The 16421-nt window shown below is 38.3% G+C and overlaps 1 protein-coding gene across 1 annotated transcript in view; it reads right to left on the minus strand.

The window, feature by feature from the left end:
- The window catches only part of TTN (titin), a 309138-nt gene that overhangs the window by 269683 nt on the left and 23034 nt on the right, over positions 1–16421 (minus strand). Inside the window, exons 19-42 of the mRNA XM_043525559.1 lie at positions 16149–16361; positions 15203–15345; positions 13910–14115; positions 13533–13763; positions 12691–12935; positions 11804–12027; positions 11537–11701; positions 11268–11436; positions 8986–10676; positions 8602–8883; positions 8030–8296; positions 7653–7925; positions 7271–7534; positions 6913–7173; positions 6240–6500; positions 5457–5720; positions 5099–5359; positions 4693–4953; positions 3555–3815; positions 3318–3459; positions 3063–3228; positions 2333–2564; positions 1245–1529; positions 1017–1142 (exon numbers count right to left, since the gene is read on the minus strand). Coding sequence (XP_043381494.1) covers positions 1017–1142; positions 1245–1529; positions 2333–2564; positions 3063–3228; positions 3318–3459; positions 3555–3815; positions 4693–4953; positions 5099–5359; positions 5457–5720; positions 6240–6500; positions 6913–7173; positions 7271–7534; positions 7653–7925; positions 8030–8296; positions 8602–8883; positions 8986–10676; positions 11268–11436; positions 11537–11701; positions 11804–12027; positions 12691–12935; positions 13533–13763; positions 13910–14115; positions 15203–15345; positions 16149–16361 — 6893 coding nt within the window. The remainder of the gene's footprint in view (positions 1–1016; positions 1143–1244; positions 1530–2332; positions 2565–3062; positions 3229–3317; positions 3460–3554; positions 3816–4692; positions 4954–5098; positions 5360–5456; positions 5721–6239; positions 6501–6912; positions 7174–7270; positions 7535–7652; positions 7926–8029; positions 8297–8601; positions 8884–8985; positions 10677–11267; positions 11437–11536; positions 11702–11803; positions 12028–12690; positions 12936–13532; positions 13764–13909; positions 14116–15202; positions 15346–16148; positions 16362–16421) is intronic.

The raw sequence follows: 16421 nt of genomic DNA on the forward strand, positions 1-16421 counted from the left end.
CTGCCTATAATCCAGGGGTTCTCAACCCTTTTCTTGCTGAGGCCCTCCCCCGGCATGCTATAAAAACTCCACGACCCACCAGTGCTACAATAACTGGTTTTCTGCATATAAAAGCCAGGGCTGGCATTTGGGGGTAGCAAGCAGAGCAGTTGCATGGGGCCCCATGCCACAGGGGTCCCTGCAAAGCTAGGCACTAGGTATCTCTACAGTAATATGTGCATATTTTATTATTATTAATAGTTCCCAAGACTATGTGGGGTAATAATAATACTGCAGTTTAATTTATCAAACGAGTTACTATGGTGTCATAGGCAAAAATTTTAGTTATAAGATGGTATTTATTTAACTAAAACATGGTAAATTTATATAAGGAAAGTCTATTTCGAATAAGTGTAAATTAAAAAAATAGCTGATACTGGGATAAAACAAAAATGCTAATTTTGATATAATATTTTTAGTTTAATGTTTCCATGAATGGCATTGAAAATGGTACATTCTGGGGATATTAAGGGCTTTGAGGTGAAAGTCAGGGCAGATTTTTGACCTGTATCTTTAAAATGGTGTGTCAGTAGGTGGCACCAGAAGCTTTGTTCATTGTTCATGCTCATTTATAGGACAATGCTTTCTCCAGCCTTGCAGTTAGGGCTTCAAAGCTCTGCCATATCACTGCACTGACAGTTTTAAACTTCATGTAGTAGTCTGTACTCTGAAAAGCATTATAAAGGTTCACATCTGATTAAAAATGTAAGAAGTACTGAGCCCATGACCACCTATTAAAAAACTGCTTAGCATTAGGGGACTCCTAAATTTCATGTCTGCTGGCAGCTATGAGATAGTTTTAAAAATTGCTAGCTGCCAGTCAATTATACAGCCAACACCGTACTTCGTACATATATCTGATAGTTACACAATCCTCAGAAAAACTGATTTCAGCTCATGTGCTATTAGATTTGCTTTGAGTATCAGCTGAACAATTCTGATATAACAAAAATTGTATACAATTTCATTAAACTAACCTGTCCCTGTAACTCTGCACTGAAAACAAGCAGATTGTCCCTCAGAAGTAACAACATCTTGAAGTGGTGTTATAAGAGTAGGTGGATAAACTGGCACTTCTAGATCAGGAGAAACAACTTCTGGGACTAAAGAAAGAGACCAAAAGTTTAGACCACATGGAAGAGCGCACATCACAAAATACTGACAATACCATTTCAAATACACTTTAAGGAACTTTGGAAACTCACCTTCCACTGAAAGCGAAGCTGAAGTAGTGGCAACTCCATAGTCATTCTTCGCTTCACATGTATAAACTGCTGCATCTTCAGGGAAAGTCTCAATCAACAATAGAGTGTATTCTTGTGCATCATGAAGAAACTTGCATTTAAAGCCTGCAGAAAGCTGCTGCTCATCTTTATACCAGGAAATTTTGGGCTGGGGTCTACCTGATATTACAGCACAAAAGCGGGCGGGTTTACCAGATTCCACGGTGGTGGGCTGAAGCTCCTGAATAATATGGGGTGGTTCTGGAGCTGCAGATTTAAAAAAAAGGATCTAAGTATGTGTTGCTTATTGAAATTATTAAAAATTTAGTAAGATCTCTTACTCTGCCAAACAAAAATACTATTGCCAAAAGTGGTCAGAATCCACAGTCCTGATTCATGCAAAGTTCCCAGTGACTGAAGATTCAGTTCAGTATTTCTCACACACAACTTGACTGTGGGATTTTCTTGGTCAAGGAATACTGAACTGGGGCTGGAATAAAGATGGCTCAAGAAAAATTGTTTTCGAACAAATAGCTGTTTTAGTGTATAAGATTTTTTGAAAGATGAAATTGTAAAAAACATCTCTGAAAACTGTTAGGTTGATCCCTCCAATACTAAATATTTAAGATATCAAAGTTAAGGGACTACTGCTTTATTTACTTTACTTAGAAGTAAGAGGGTTGACTGGGCTTAGGTAGATGTAGATATAAAAAGTGCTATAACATTTTAATCAGTTATCCGTTTCAATGGAAAGAGTGGACAGGAAGCAGTGATGTAGAACAAGCAGCCCCAACTGTTCCAGGGTTCTCTCTCTGAAGTTATGCCAAATTTACAGTATTATAATGCCAAGAAGTTTTCACAGAGATACAGAAAACACAGGATAGGAAATGCAATAATGAGCAAAATGAGTGTCCATGCATACCATTAGAGGCGCAAAGTGGGTGAGGTAATATTTTTGTCTCTGTCTCACCAACAGAATTTGGTCCAATAAAAGATATTGCCTCATCTACCTTCTCTCTCTAATATCCTGGGACCAAACACGGCTACACCAATATTGCAAACATACGTACCGTTAACATAGAGAATAACAGAGCTTCTGTTTCTTCCTGCTACAAAGGTGTATTCCCCAGCATCGTTATATCTTGTTTCAGTGATGCTCATCTGGTGGATTCTTCTTTCCACGACATATTGATATCTTTCCTCAATCTGGAAATTGATCTCAATGCCATCCTTATACCAGTGAGCATCAACATCATCTTCGTTGACTTCAAATTCAACTACAGCTCGTTGTCTTTCAATGACCTTTTACCAAGTAGAATAAATATTACAAATAGCACCTGCTTTTACAGCTGTCCTTCTGCTTCACTAAACCTTACGGGGGAAAACTCAGGACACTCTGAATTCTGTCTCTGCAGCAGGACACAGGATGGCCTACCACTTAGTGCACTGACTCAAAGTAACTATATAGGCCTGAGAGCTGCAGATGTGGTCTCCTCCTCCCACTTATTAACGTCCTATTTGGATCAATGAGAAGAAAGTTAACTGTCTGGTGAGAAGTATGTGTCTTTAGAATCCCTAAGGCCTATACCGTGGTGATGGGGTTGGCCCATCAGAACGTGGTGGGAGGCTCTGACTGCATGACTATTGCTGGGGTTTTTGGGGGGCGGGGCGGGGATTATCTCAAATAGTTTAGGTACGCTCTTACTCCTGGCTCAATATATCCCATTCATAAGCTATTGCTCCTTCCAATGGTAAAACAACAGAACTATCAAGAATTTATTCCCTATGTATATACTGTACCTGAACATCTTTATGGACACTTCTAATACGAATATCACGACCTTCCACAACTAAGTTAGCGCTGGACACGTTTCCTCCTGCTACTACAGTGTACTGTCCAGCATCAGACATCTTTGTGGAAGGAATGAGGAGGCGATGGACAAATCTCTCCCTCTGAACTTTCACTCTAAAGACAACAGAAAGACAATGAACAGAGCTACTTTTCTGAAAAAAATATAAGGAATACTAGGGTCTTGTTCTGGAGAAAAAGATTACCTGTCACCAAGCTGGAGTTCCTGGCCATCCTTCATCCACTGCACTGAAATGTCAGGTTCTGAGACTTCACATTCAAAAATGGCTCGTTTCTTCTCTACAACCTTAATGTCTTTAATGTGCTTCCTAAATTCAATGTGACGAGCTAGAGAAATACCATGGATATACGATGAGCACTGTAAACATATATCAGGAGGGCCATTAACATTCCTTAAATATACAGACTATGAAAACAAATACCTTCCACATATAAAGTGGCTGAAGAAACAGCTTTCCCAGCAACAAAACTGTATTCTGCAGCATCACCAAAGTGGACATTCCTTATGGCAAGAGAATGTGTAAGCTTTTTAGTTCTTATCTGGCACCTGTCAGTTGATTTTATCTCCACCCCATTCTTTAACCACTTGTATGTGATGCCTTCGTAGTTGACAGTTACTTCAAATGTTATTGTATCTTTCTCTTCAGCATTGATGTCTTTCAACATGGATGTAATCAAGATAGCTAAAAGAAAAGAAATAGTGATATGATTTAAGAATGTGTCTTAACAGGAGCCTGAATTGCTTCACAATCCTTTAATCAGATTGCATTTAAACTAAGGTCCTTCCCTCATTGGTTTTTGCAAAATATTATAAAATAAGCCATTAATTGAAAACTGGACTTCTTGCATTTAGCACAAAAATTACCAAAAAGAGAGTGGCCTTTTCAGCATTTTATTTGGAAGTTACCACTTTTTAATAAGAAGTGTCTTTGTTTTTATTACATATTTGTTGTGAAATCAGTAAGGAAAAATAGATACAAAGTGACCTGAATAATCTTATTTTCTGGAACAAAAAAAAAGTTTAAAACTCAGAAACCAAATGCCAAAAACAAACCATATCATTCTGTAGTTGTATAGAGCCTTTCATTCAAGGATCTCAAAATAATTTAGAAAAGGGAATATTCCCATTTTATAGATGGTGAAACTGAGACACAGAGCAGCTAAATGACTTGTGCAATGTCAATGAGGCATTCTGTGTCAGAGTCAAGATTCGAGAATCGAATCTAGGAATAACACTTTCAAACGTTTCTAAATAATTTAAGACTCTAAGTCCCATTTTCAAAATGTGATCTAGCCACTTAGAAGCCTAAGCCTTAATAAAAATCAAAGGGACTTTGAGCTCATAAGTGCCTCAATCTCTTTTGAAAATGGGATTTAGGCTCCTTAGGTACTTCTTTTGAGAATTTTACCCCATGTCTCCTGATTCCCATATTCCCACTCTAACCAGTAGATGGGGTGTGTTTCAGTTTATATTGAACACAAAGAAGCTTTAATCATATATTAATATCATAACTATTTTGGTAATAGAAAACACTTTGGTTAATTTTTATTTTCACTTACGGTTTACTGTCAGAGTTGCACTGACTCTGTCATTCCCACAGACAAATGTATATTCTGCGGAATCTTCACTGCTTGTGTTAATGATATTGAGCTGATGGAGTTTCCCCTGAACCACTATTTTAAACTTTTGACTCATTTCAATTTCCACCCCATTTTTTAGCCATACAGCAGGTACATTGAAATGAGATACTTCACACTGAAAGGAGGCAGTTTTGGTCTCAGGAACCTCAATACTTTTCATGGTCTTTGTAATATGTACGGCTATGAAAAAGCAAGAGAATGAAAAAAAATCAGATAGTATTGTCTTTTAAATTCTGTTTATAAAATTGGAAATGCAAAGAGTAACAGATCGTCCTGTGTAAGGACTAGTTATAATACATGAGCTAGTGTGGCACGAAATACTTACTTTCCACAAACAGCTTTGCTTTGCACTCCAGTTGTCCTACTACAGCTGTGTATTCTCCAGCATCAGAGGGAGATATATTCTGCAGCATCAGCTTGTGAACTTTCCTTTGAGAGATCATACTGTACTTGTCACTTGACTTAATCTCAACATTTTTGTGGAACCATTTGATCGGTACGGTATCATGGGAAACACTCAATTCAAAGGAAACAGTGGCATTTTCCAAAGCAGTCACATCCTTTGGCTTTTTGATTATCTTAACAGCTTAAGGAAGAGAATCACAACAGTTTATTCATACTTGTGATTTAAATTCTAAATCAGTCATTAGACTAATTGCTGAAATGATCACAAATTGACTTACTTTCAACGTGGAGTCTGGCATTGGCACCTAACCTTCCAAGCTTAAAACTGTAAACGGACTCATCAGTGATAACACAATTTTTCACTTTCAGTGTGTAAACAGTTCCCTTCACTGTAATCTCATATTTGTCATCTGATTTAAGTTCAATGCCATTTTTGATCCACTGAACTCCTTTAACATCAGAATGGGTAAGTTCCACAGAAAAAACTGCATCTTGTGTTTCTGTTACAGTTAGGTTCTTTAGTGTCTTCTTTATTTTAACAGCTAGAAAAACAATGACCAATAAAGCTGAAAAAGCAAACTGAAACTCAAAGAAAGTTAAACATGGTCATTTTACAAAACATGTTACGATCCTCTTTTATTTTAAGATCCAAAGACATACACTTTACACACATATCATGGTCACCAATGCCTCTGCCTCCACTAACCCCCCCCCCCCCCCAAAAAAAAACAAAAAAAAACAGCATTTCCCAGCAGCTATCAGTATCTAAGATTAACATAGTTTTTCTATATTTAAAATGCTGCTACACAATTGGCAAATGTTGACTTTTTAATGGCTTACAGCATACACCGAATATGTTTTTATCAAAATATTACCGGTATGTTAAATTCTAGCATGGAACATCCAAAAATTGTATCCATTTATTGCCTCAATTTTAAATACAAAAGACAGTTTGTAATAATGATGATGTATATCATACTTAGTTTTATTTTATGTCTTAGGGCCTGAGCAAAAGGTGAATCAAGCCCTTAAACGTATCAAATCAGGACAGAATTACTGACCTTCAACGTTCAATTTGGCAGATGTTTTTGAGGATGCCACTTTGTAGGTATATTCACCGATATCATCTAGCTTGGTGACTGGAATATTAAGTCTCCTCTTTAAACCATCTGATTCGCTTTGGAGGTGATCGGTCATAGATAATGGTTTACCATTCTTCAACCACTGACCATCAGAATCAGGATTTGCCACTTCGCATTCAAAAACAGCTTCTTGGGATTCAGCCACTGTTAGATCGGTGAGAGGCTTTGCAATGGCACCACCTGTTGGGAAGCAAAAGCACAAGTTATTTGTTCAGTGTTTCAGCTGTCTCATTAGATTATTTTTTCCCCTATCCTGAAATGCAGCTTTGCTGAAATCCACCAGCTACACAGATTCTGAGGACAACATACTGCCTTAATTTGTGCATCATTATACATTATGGTCCCGATTTAACAAAGCATTTAAACACCCACCTAAGAGCTGCTGAATCAAAGCCAAAAAGAAGACAGAAAAAATAAGATAGAGAAGGAGAGACAAACCTCAGGAAAAAGGAGAGAAAAGAAAAGAATGGAGAAAGATATAGCAAGAGCAAAATTGCCAAGTGCTGCTTCGAAATATGTAAATTGCTTATTACATTGGGCACATTTTTTTAAAATCAAAGTCAGACACTTTTTGGGATTTAAGCCTACTAACCTGCTACTATAAGCTTCCCAGATGTTTTCTTTTCTCCGGCGTAAAACGTGTATTCACCTTCATCATCTTTCATCATGGTGACCACTGTCAATTTATATATTTTGCCACGTGCTTCGATTTTGTATTTAGGACTAGGCTTGAGCTCTTGGTCTTTGAAGTGCCATAAAACATCAATACCTGCATGAGATAGCTCAACCTCAAAGGACACATTCTGAGTTTCAGTGCACGTGATGTCATGAAGGCCTCTAATAATCTGAATTTCTGTAAAACAAGTTCATTAGAAATATTAGTCATGACCACTTTGTTATATTAGCAAGAAGTGTTTTAAGAAGTACTGTGCATCTTAACGAATACCTACTTTCAACTGTAAGATTGCAACTGGTTTCAACTTTGCCAACCATCAGTTTGTATTGTCCTTCATCTGATGCATGGGTCCTAGTAAGCACTAGCCTTTGTTTAGTGCCTTTGCAGACAGCTTGTATACGGTCATCAGGCTTTATCTGTTGATCATTTAGGTACCATTTGGATGAAGACACATCAGGGACTGAAACTTTGCATTCAAAGACAGCTTTTGTTCCTTCAATAGTGTGAACATCTTTTAGTGGCACCACTATGTCCACACCTGGCAAGTCACAAAAATATTAATGTAAAAACCCCCTTAAATTAACAAGAAATAAAGCAAACAAATGACCACCCATGCCTTTGAAAAAACATTGGACTGGCTAACAATAGTCACTTACTATAAACAGAGACTCGTCCAGTGGTTGAAAGAAGAAGACTGGGAATATTAAAGGAGTAATTGCCACTATCTTCCTTTGTTACATCTTCAACTAACAACATATGTGACTGCTTGTCCAGCACAATGTGCACACGGTCATTTGGCTGAATTTCGATACCATCCTTCATCCAGACACCTTCAACATTTTCTAGGGAGACTTTAACTTCAAGTTGCACAATATCACTCTCGCAGACTTTCTGATCAGTAAGTCCTTGAAGAATGGTCACAGGACGAGCTATAAAATATGAAAGAAAAATAAATTAATCCTCACAACAGATAAACAAAATAATTATTATTAAAGCTGTAGGAAAGAAGGGGTATGTGATTAGAAAGGCTTACGCTTCATCTTCAGTTTGCAACTGGTCTTTTTGCCATCTACAACAAAGCTGTACTCTCCTTGGTCTTCCTTACTAACATCTTTAACAGTGAGAATTTGGCGACCACGCCGGGACGTAATCATATATTTACTATTGGATGTGAGCTCCACGTCGCCACAATACCATTTCCCCTCCACATCTTCAGGGGAAATCTCACATTCAAGCTCGCCTGAGAACGACTCTGGGACTTCAATATCCTCAAGTTCTTTAACAAACTCAATAACAGCACCTGCATTAGAACATAAATACATTCACAAATGATTTTTTAAAGAGTTTTATGAAACATTTCTTATAAAAATATTTGGTTTTAAAGAAGCAAACTTGCATCTAAATTAAATATTATATTCAAACCCTGAACATAAAATAATTTTCAGGCTTTCATGTTGCATTAAAAAAATATAAACATAGTGTAAACATTTCTGCAATATTCTATACAGCAAAATGCATGCTGCTATGTTCACTGGTGATAGCTGATTTCTTCCTGGAAGATTTTACTATAAAAACATTGAGTGATAATAAAGCTTGCATTCCTACCTTCAACAATAAGCTTAGCAGTTGTTTTTACAGTTTCATCTTCTACCAATGCACAGCTGTAGTCCTCAGCATCTAACATGTCAATCATTAGCACAGAAAGAAAGTGACCTTTTCTGTCAGAGTGCATCCTGTATTTGTCTCCAGAAAAAATTTCGATTCCATTTTTATACCATTTCACTTTGATAAAGGGTTCTGAGGTTTCACATTCAAAGGTTGCCATGGAATCTCTCTCTTTAGCAACAACATCTTGTAAATTTTGCGTGAAATTTATCAATTGTTTGGCTGCAAAATAAAAAAAAATATTGAGAGTTGATAACCTGTGGACTACAAAGACAAACACATTTTGTTAATGAACAGGATATATTAAAGGGATTTACACATTACCTTGTACTAGCAAGAAAGCGTGGCTTGAAGTTTCACCAGCTATATTGATTGCTTTCACCATGATGCTGGCAGAGTCCTCAGCTGTTACATCTCTGATGACCAATTCACAAACATTATCTTCAGGCCAGTACCAATATATCCGATCAGACCGGTCAATCTGTATACCATTTCTGAACCACTGGCATTCAGGGTCTGGTTTCCCTACTACTCTAACACGGAAATGTGCATCACTACCTTGAGCTACTGTCCGGCTTTGAATTCGTTCTAGTATCTTAGGAGCCTCCATACTTGGACTAAGCTCAAGTCTCTCTGGTTTGATAGCTGGAATGATGAGTTCGCCTTCAGCAAGAAGCACTTTCTTCTCTTCCTCAGTTAAGTCTTTGGTCCAGTGAAGAAGTTCCTCTTTTGTCTTTTTAAGCATTTCTTCATATGATTCATCTTTTTTACGAGACTTAAGCTCCACAGCAGTAATGGCTTCATAATAGCCCTCCTCTGTCCTACGCTTGAATTTACTGCGCAGCTCTTCAGTCTCTTCTGTTAGCTTCTCGTGAGTAATTCTTTCAGCCCTTTTTAGCTTCACCACCTCTTTGGTAGTTGCCTCAGCAGGCTTGTCTACCTTTTGTACTGCAAACAGAAGTTTGCCAGGCTCTGTTGCTGCTGGCTCGTGCCTGGGTTCGGGTGCCCGGCGAAGGACAGACCTGAAATCTTCCCTCTGCTGGATCTCAAGTTTCACTTTGTGTTCCGTTACTCCCTCTGGATTTTCTGCCGTAACCTTCACTTCACCTGTATCGTATGATTTGCAGTCCACGATGTCCAGGTAGTAGATACCATCATAGCGGAGTCTAAATCTTTTGCTTTTACGAATGAGCTGCCCGTTGAGATACCAATTGACTTTGGGCTGTGGATAGCCAGTGACACGGCAGCGGAACCGTGCAGTTTCACCCTCCAGAACTCTTGCAGGCTCAGGGACCAAAACAATTTCTGGCGTTTGCTTCTCTTTTTGATCCTCTGTTACTCCAGCAAGGGCTCCCTCATGGGCCATTCTTTCCATCTCTTCAATTCGCTGTAGTCCCTTCCTACCTTCCGGCAACTGAGTTTCTTCCACAAGGCTTTTCTCATCTTTTACTATAAGGGTAGCCGATGTGTGGTCAGTACCATATTTGTTACTTGCCCTGCAAGTGATCACTCCACTGTCTCTAGGATAGGCTACTCCATAATCCAGACTGCAGTATCCAAATTCATTAATCATACGTAGTCTATTGGCTGCCTCCAGGGGCTTGCCATCATGTAGCCAGTCGACCACCATAGTGGGGTCACCAATTGGTGTCAGTCTGCAGTCAAAATGAGCTGGTCCAAAGCGCTTGAGCCTTAATGAAGTGAGTTTCTTCTTAAAGAATGGCTTTTGTTGTTTTTCTTTGTCATAAAGGTCTCCCTCCTCCCATTGCTCTTGACCATAACGCAAATGGAGAGGCTCAAGCTCAGGTGCTGCAATCTCCTTTGCTCTGTATGTTCCCCTTGGAATGATTAATTTCCTTTCTGGTTCAGGTTCTGCAAATTCCACTTCAACATTTACCTTGCACCGTGTAGTGTCGCGCCCCGCTTTATTGATGGCAGTAGCGGTATACCATGCAGCATCATGCTTGACAGTGGACTCAATTTTAAGTGCAGCTTCTCCTTTAGTTCCCTCAATTCTGAAATATTAAAAAAAAATACATTATTTTCTCACATATCTCCTTCACAATTAGGTCCCATTCCTATAATCTTTAAGCAGGCAAACTTCTGGTGGAATCAAAAATAATACTTAATCATGGTAGTGCCTAACGACCAACCAAGAATGTGGCCTCATTGTCCAAGGCACTGTATAAACACAAAGTAGCAATCTTTAGTGGTCTTGAAATCAGTACACATTTCATCTACTAGAGGACTGCAGATACAGAAAGCTAATGGAGGTTCTTTTACAATTTGGTTTTAAGTTTTATTGAAACTTACATAATATACATGTACAGAAACATGCAAAAGGCAGGCCTGAGCCTGTAAGTTATTGCACACTTTTAGGGCCAGATCCATTCCCCATTGAAGTCAGTGGAAAAACTCCCATAATCTTCAAAGGCCATGGGATCAGGCCCCTAGTTCCCATTGTTCCCACTCTCAATTCTCATCTACTATATTTTTGAGGAGTTGGAGACATTCAGCAAACACTAGGAGGCACTTAGTACCTTGCAGGACCAGGCTTATTGAAATCTTTACTGTTTTTACCCATCATCTTTTTAGGAAGCACTTACTTGATCTTTGGGTATTTATGAGGTACAATGATATCACTGTTCTTCAACCATACAATGTCAGGATTAGGGTTACCAGTAGCTTTCACTGACATTTTCAGTTTAGTACCCTCCTTGACACTAACATTCTTCAGCCTTTCTACAAAATGTGGTTTCACTAGATGTTCTTGAGCTGAAAGAGCAAGAAAAAAGTGGTCCAACACAGAAATTGAAATAGCTGTTTCTATACATAATAATGATGGAGTTTTTTCCAAAATGTGCAGAGTAAATACCTTCCACTGTCAAGGTCATAGAGATCGTAGTTTTGCCTGCCCTGTTCTGAGCAACGACAGTCCATTCACCAGAATCATCAGGACTAGCATGGACAATGATCATTGACTGTGTGCCATCTTCTTTAACTACTATTTTATGAGTATAGTCATTAACAACTTGTTGACCTGCAGAAATAGACAATTTTTTTTACACCCAGTACTTTTTCCTAACATGGAAAATACTATATTTTTTCTAAATAATTATATTATGAAAATAAATTGAGATACCATTATGAAACCAGTATGTTTCTGGCATGGGTCTGCCAACTACTTTTAGGTCAAATCTCGCCGTCTGCCCCTCTGCACATTTAAAGGAACTAGGTTTCAACACAAAAACTGGCTTATACAATCTCTCCAGTTGTCCTTCATCAGTTTCATCTAGTCTGCGAGCAGGAGAACGAGACGGAGAACTACGGGCTGGAGAACGACTTGGGGAACGGGGAGAAAGAGACCTGAGGGAGGGACAAAAAAGCTGTGCTGTAGGAATGACTCCTAGAACCAGGCTAAAGCAATACATAATTCATCTCCTGTGCCTAGTATTTTAAAACAGGTTAAAATCCATTTACCTAGGGGAAAAGGTGAGGTAAAATTATTATTTGTAGTTTGTTTCCTGTTGTCTAATCAATATGAAGAATCTGTGCAATGTCAAATAATATTACAGTTCTCTATACTTACAGCAATATTTATTTTTCACATACACACAGAGTATCTATCTATAACTGGATGAGTTCTCTGACCACTGAAATATAGCAATCTCTGTGGTGGAAAGCAAAAGCTGTTTAACAGTGCAGCGCACAATAGGTAAAATCCCAAGTGAGGAGCAATACATTCTCTAAATTGAGAGGACTAAACCAATATCTTGTTTAGACCTATCATCTAGAAGGTGATACCTTCAGAATCACATTGCCCTGTAGCAATGGGGATTTGGTTCATACTGAGCCACAGAACAGAGTGCCACTTACTGAATCAACATCAGTACTTCCAACAGCATGGAGGTATGCCAGGACTGATGGTCTAAACTTGTTTAGCTTGGACTACATGATGGGATCACTGGACACTGTTTATTTGTAGTGGACTGGAATGAACACAAGACTTGCATATTACCCTGTACTTACCGATATCTTTTCATAACATCTGGTGCTGGCATATAACCTGGAGCTCCAACTGGTGCAACAGGTTCAATGTATAGCTTTGCAGAGCAAATGGCATTTCCTTTAACATTGCTGGCAAAGACTGTATAAATTCCTTCATCTTCAGGCAACACAACAGGTAAATGTAGACTAGCGCTGCCATCTTGCAGAACTTCCATGTGGTAGCGCTCTCCATGCTTAATGCGTTTACCATCCTTGTACCACGCAATCTGCACAAATAGTAAAAAGTAGAGTGAACCCTCATGGAGATTAGAATACAGTAATGTGTACCCATGTATGTTACTTAAAACTCTGCTAGGTCTTTCCCACTACTTTTCAACTATTGCACGGCCATAACCAACATGTAGTTGGCAAACAATTTTACTTGAAATAAGTAAGAGTAAAAAACAGCTTTTTGCAGATATGAAAATCAGTATCCAACATAAAATTAAGCATTATGATACATGAAGAATGAAACAGAAACAAGCCAGATTCACTACTATGTGACCACTTCTCTGTGACGCATGAGTAGCGCAATACTTTGCCATAGCGTATTGGTGAATCTACCACATTTCCTTATCCAGAACTATTGTGCAAATCTACAAAATGGAAACTCAGCTTGATGGGAGAACAAAGGACTGAAAAATGTACATTGTTTTTGGAATTTGTGGTTTTCTAGCTGAGTAGGATAAAGAAGGGGTTCTCTGACAGTGAGCTACCACATCCAGTAAGTTTCCACATATAGAAGCAGGCCTGTTTCATAGGTAGATATAATTAAAAACAATATCTGTATGGTTTATATTATACATTTATAGACGTTGGTATACCTTGGGTAATGGATATCCAGTCATCTTACAATGGAAAGTAACAGCCATTCCCTCAAAGATTCTATAATTCTTTAATCTTAAATCAAATCCTGCTTCAACTGTTTCAGATTCAGGAATATCAACCACCATCTCTTCTCTGTCTTCCTCCAAGAGTTCTTCTAGGGTGGTTTTAATAATTCTGTATTCAATTTCTTTGATAAGTCTTTCTTCAAAGGAAGAAATGTGGAATTCCTATACAAAAAGAAAACAGTTTTGTGATAGATTTTGTAGAACAGACTTTACAGAGTTTGTAGAATAACTGACTTCTTACATTTGTGAAAATAAATAAAAAGACTTGAACTGCTCCCATCACAATTTAAAATGACTGAAATACTTACGTGTTCATCTACAAAAGTCCGGATCTGCACAGTGTCTTTTGCCATTTTCTTCCTAATTAGAGCTTGTTCTTTTTCATATTCTTTTTCATAGTCAGCATATAAAATAGCTGGGGCTATCTCAGCCACTTTAGGTTCTTGTACATATGCAGTCACCTGAGTTTGGTACATCATTTCTTGTTGCGATTTTATGTAGACCTCATAATCAGCTAGGAGTTAAGTACACATTAATTCTGGTAAGTCACTGTCCATTTTTACTGGCATAAATGTAGAAATAAGCTGCAGAAGTTATCAGTTAGTAGGTATTATTTGAAACAGCGTTTCAGATGGTTGTGGAACAGGTGCATATCCTGATGCTCTGTGAGAATCATTACAACAGGTAGACACTCTGCCCAGTCTTGATTAAAATGTCATAATTTATATGTTCTAGAACAGGTTTTCTTAAGTACGGACCACTTTTAAAGAGAGAGCTCATCAGCTCTCAGCCTCCTAACCATACCTTCACACCTTCTCTCTGGGAACTATTGTACTTGATGAATATCTATGTGGATATCTAAATAGTCTAAATTAGTTTCTTTTTCTAAAGCACATATCCCAGTTCCTTAGTTAGTTTCCTTTCCCCAGAGCCCCAATGCCAAACTTCAAAGGTCATATACTGTGCAGAGCATTAAGAGCTCTGCAAGAGGAGAGGCTCCTGTAGCTACGCTGAATAGGAGATTCTAAACTCTGCATGAGCCTAAGGTTAAATATTCTCTCCCTCCTGCAGAAATCCCCAGTGCCACAGAAAAGTAGCTGTAGGCACTCTTCCTCCTGCAGAGCTCCCAGTACCTTCTCTTTCTCTGGGGTAAGGAGAGGAGTGTGGAAGGGAGCTAGGCCTTTGTACCATTCCTTACCATCTGCTTCTATAGAAGTGAACACTTTGGGTGAAATCCTGGCCCCACTGGAATCAAAGGGAAGCCAGGATTTCACCCTGTGACCTGCAAGTGGTTCTGTACATCATCGTGGTTTGACAACTGCTATGAAAGTGCCCACAGATTCATGACCTCCTTTAAGAGACCCACTTAAAAGAAGAATGCCTCCATTTTGAAACTATTTAATGGCTCAGAAAGAAAAAGAAGCTACTGCAATACCTCATCGACCATTGTGACCAGTCGGTTTTTATTATATCAAACAGAGTGGCACCAATTTGCTAATCTTAAAGCAAGTTAAAGAAACTCCAGTCTTATTCTTCCATATTTTTATCACTGACTTTTTTGTTAATCCCTCCTCCCCCACTATCCATGCACATACATATACCTTCTTCCAGTAAAGAGGCTGATGCAGAAGCTTCTCCATGCTTATTGCGAATAACAATAGTGTATTCTCCGGCGTCATCAGCAAAGGTCATCGAAATTTCAAGTCTGCATTCCCCAGTCTCTTTTTTGTAACTCAGTTTGTGTCTTTAAGAACATAGAAAACACAAATTCTCCATAATTCTGATCAGCAGAACTCTTCGCTTATTTACTTTTTGAAAGATCTATGACTATTACTCCTTGAAAAAGCCAATGCTTTGATAATTTTTTAGGCCAATATCAACTCAGTGGAATAGTAGAACAGCATAAGAGCAATAACAATACTGCAACCAGAGCTCAATTATTCCCAATACCTATAATAATAATTGAACTCAGAGACAAAAGGCAGTACTGAAGTCTTGAGGATTCCATTATCATATACAATATAACCTTCCCAATATCAGAATTTTTATATTCAGGGAGCTTTATGCCTGGAAACATCATTTCCATCATTTTCTATAGGTGATTATATCATGATACATTTCAAGAATGCCGGAAAACGTACTCAGATGGCTCTCGCACTAAATATTTCCTCAATTCTACAGAACACTGCAGAGAAAATTCAAACCAAAGTCTCTCTCTCTATATATATAAATTAATGTGTATGTCGATTTTTAGCTCAACCTTGTATTTATAATTGCTTTTCTAGCCTTTTAAAATATATATTTTATAACCCACCAGAGCAAACATTGCATCCCATAACAGAGAAGAACAGCCGGATGGGTTCAAATACCTATATGTTCAGAAACTTCGGGCCATATTAATTCCTGATGACACCCCACTGAAATCAGTGGGGTTACACTAGGGATAGATTTAGTCCAAAGTGGATAACTGAATTCTAATGTGTGTCAAATCTATGGAAGTATCATTTGCACATCAGAGAAAGAACAATGTTTAAGTAACTTATATACCTGTAGCCAGTAGTAAGAGGTACCCCAGCTTTTTTCCAGTAGATGTGTGGCTTTGGGTTGCCCCCAATTTGGCACTCAAAAATGACACTTCCACCTTCAACTAACTTCTGAATTATAGGTTTGGTTATAAAATAAGGAGCTGCAGCTTCTCCAAACACTTCTTGTTCTGCAATAGTGGTATCTACCATTACCACATCTTTTGACTCCATATAGCTGGAAGAAGATTTCAAAGAAGGCAAATGAGCTGATGCAGAAGGAAATCACAAATAAATA

The sequence above is a fragment of the Chelonia mydas genome, chromosome 11 (genome assembly GCF_015237465.2).
Source record: "Chelonia mydas isolate rCheMyd1 chromosome 11, rCheMyd1.pri.v2, whole genome shotgun sequence".
NCBI lineage: Eukaryota > Metazoa > Chordata > Testudines > Cheloniidae > Chelonia > Chelonia mydas.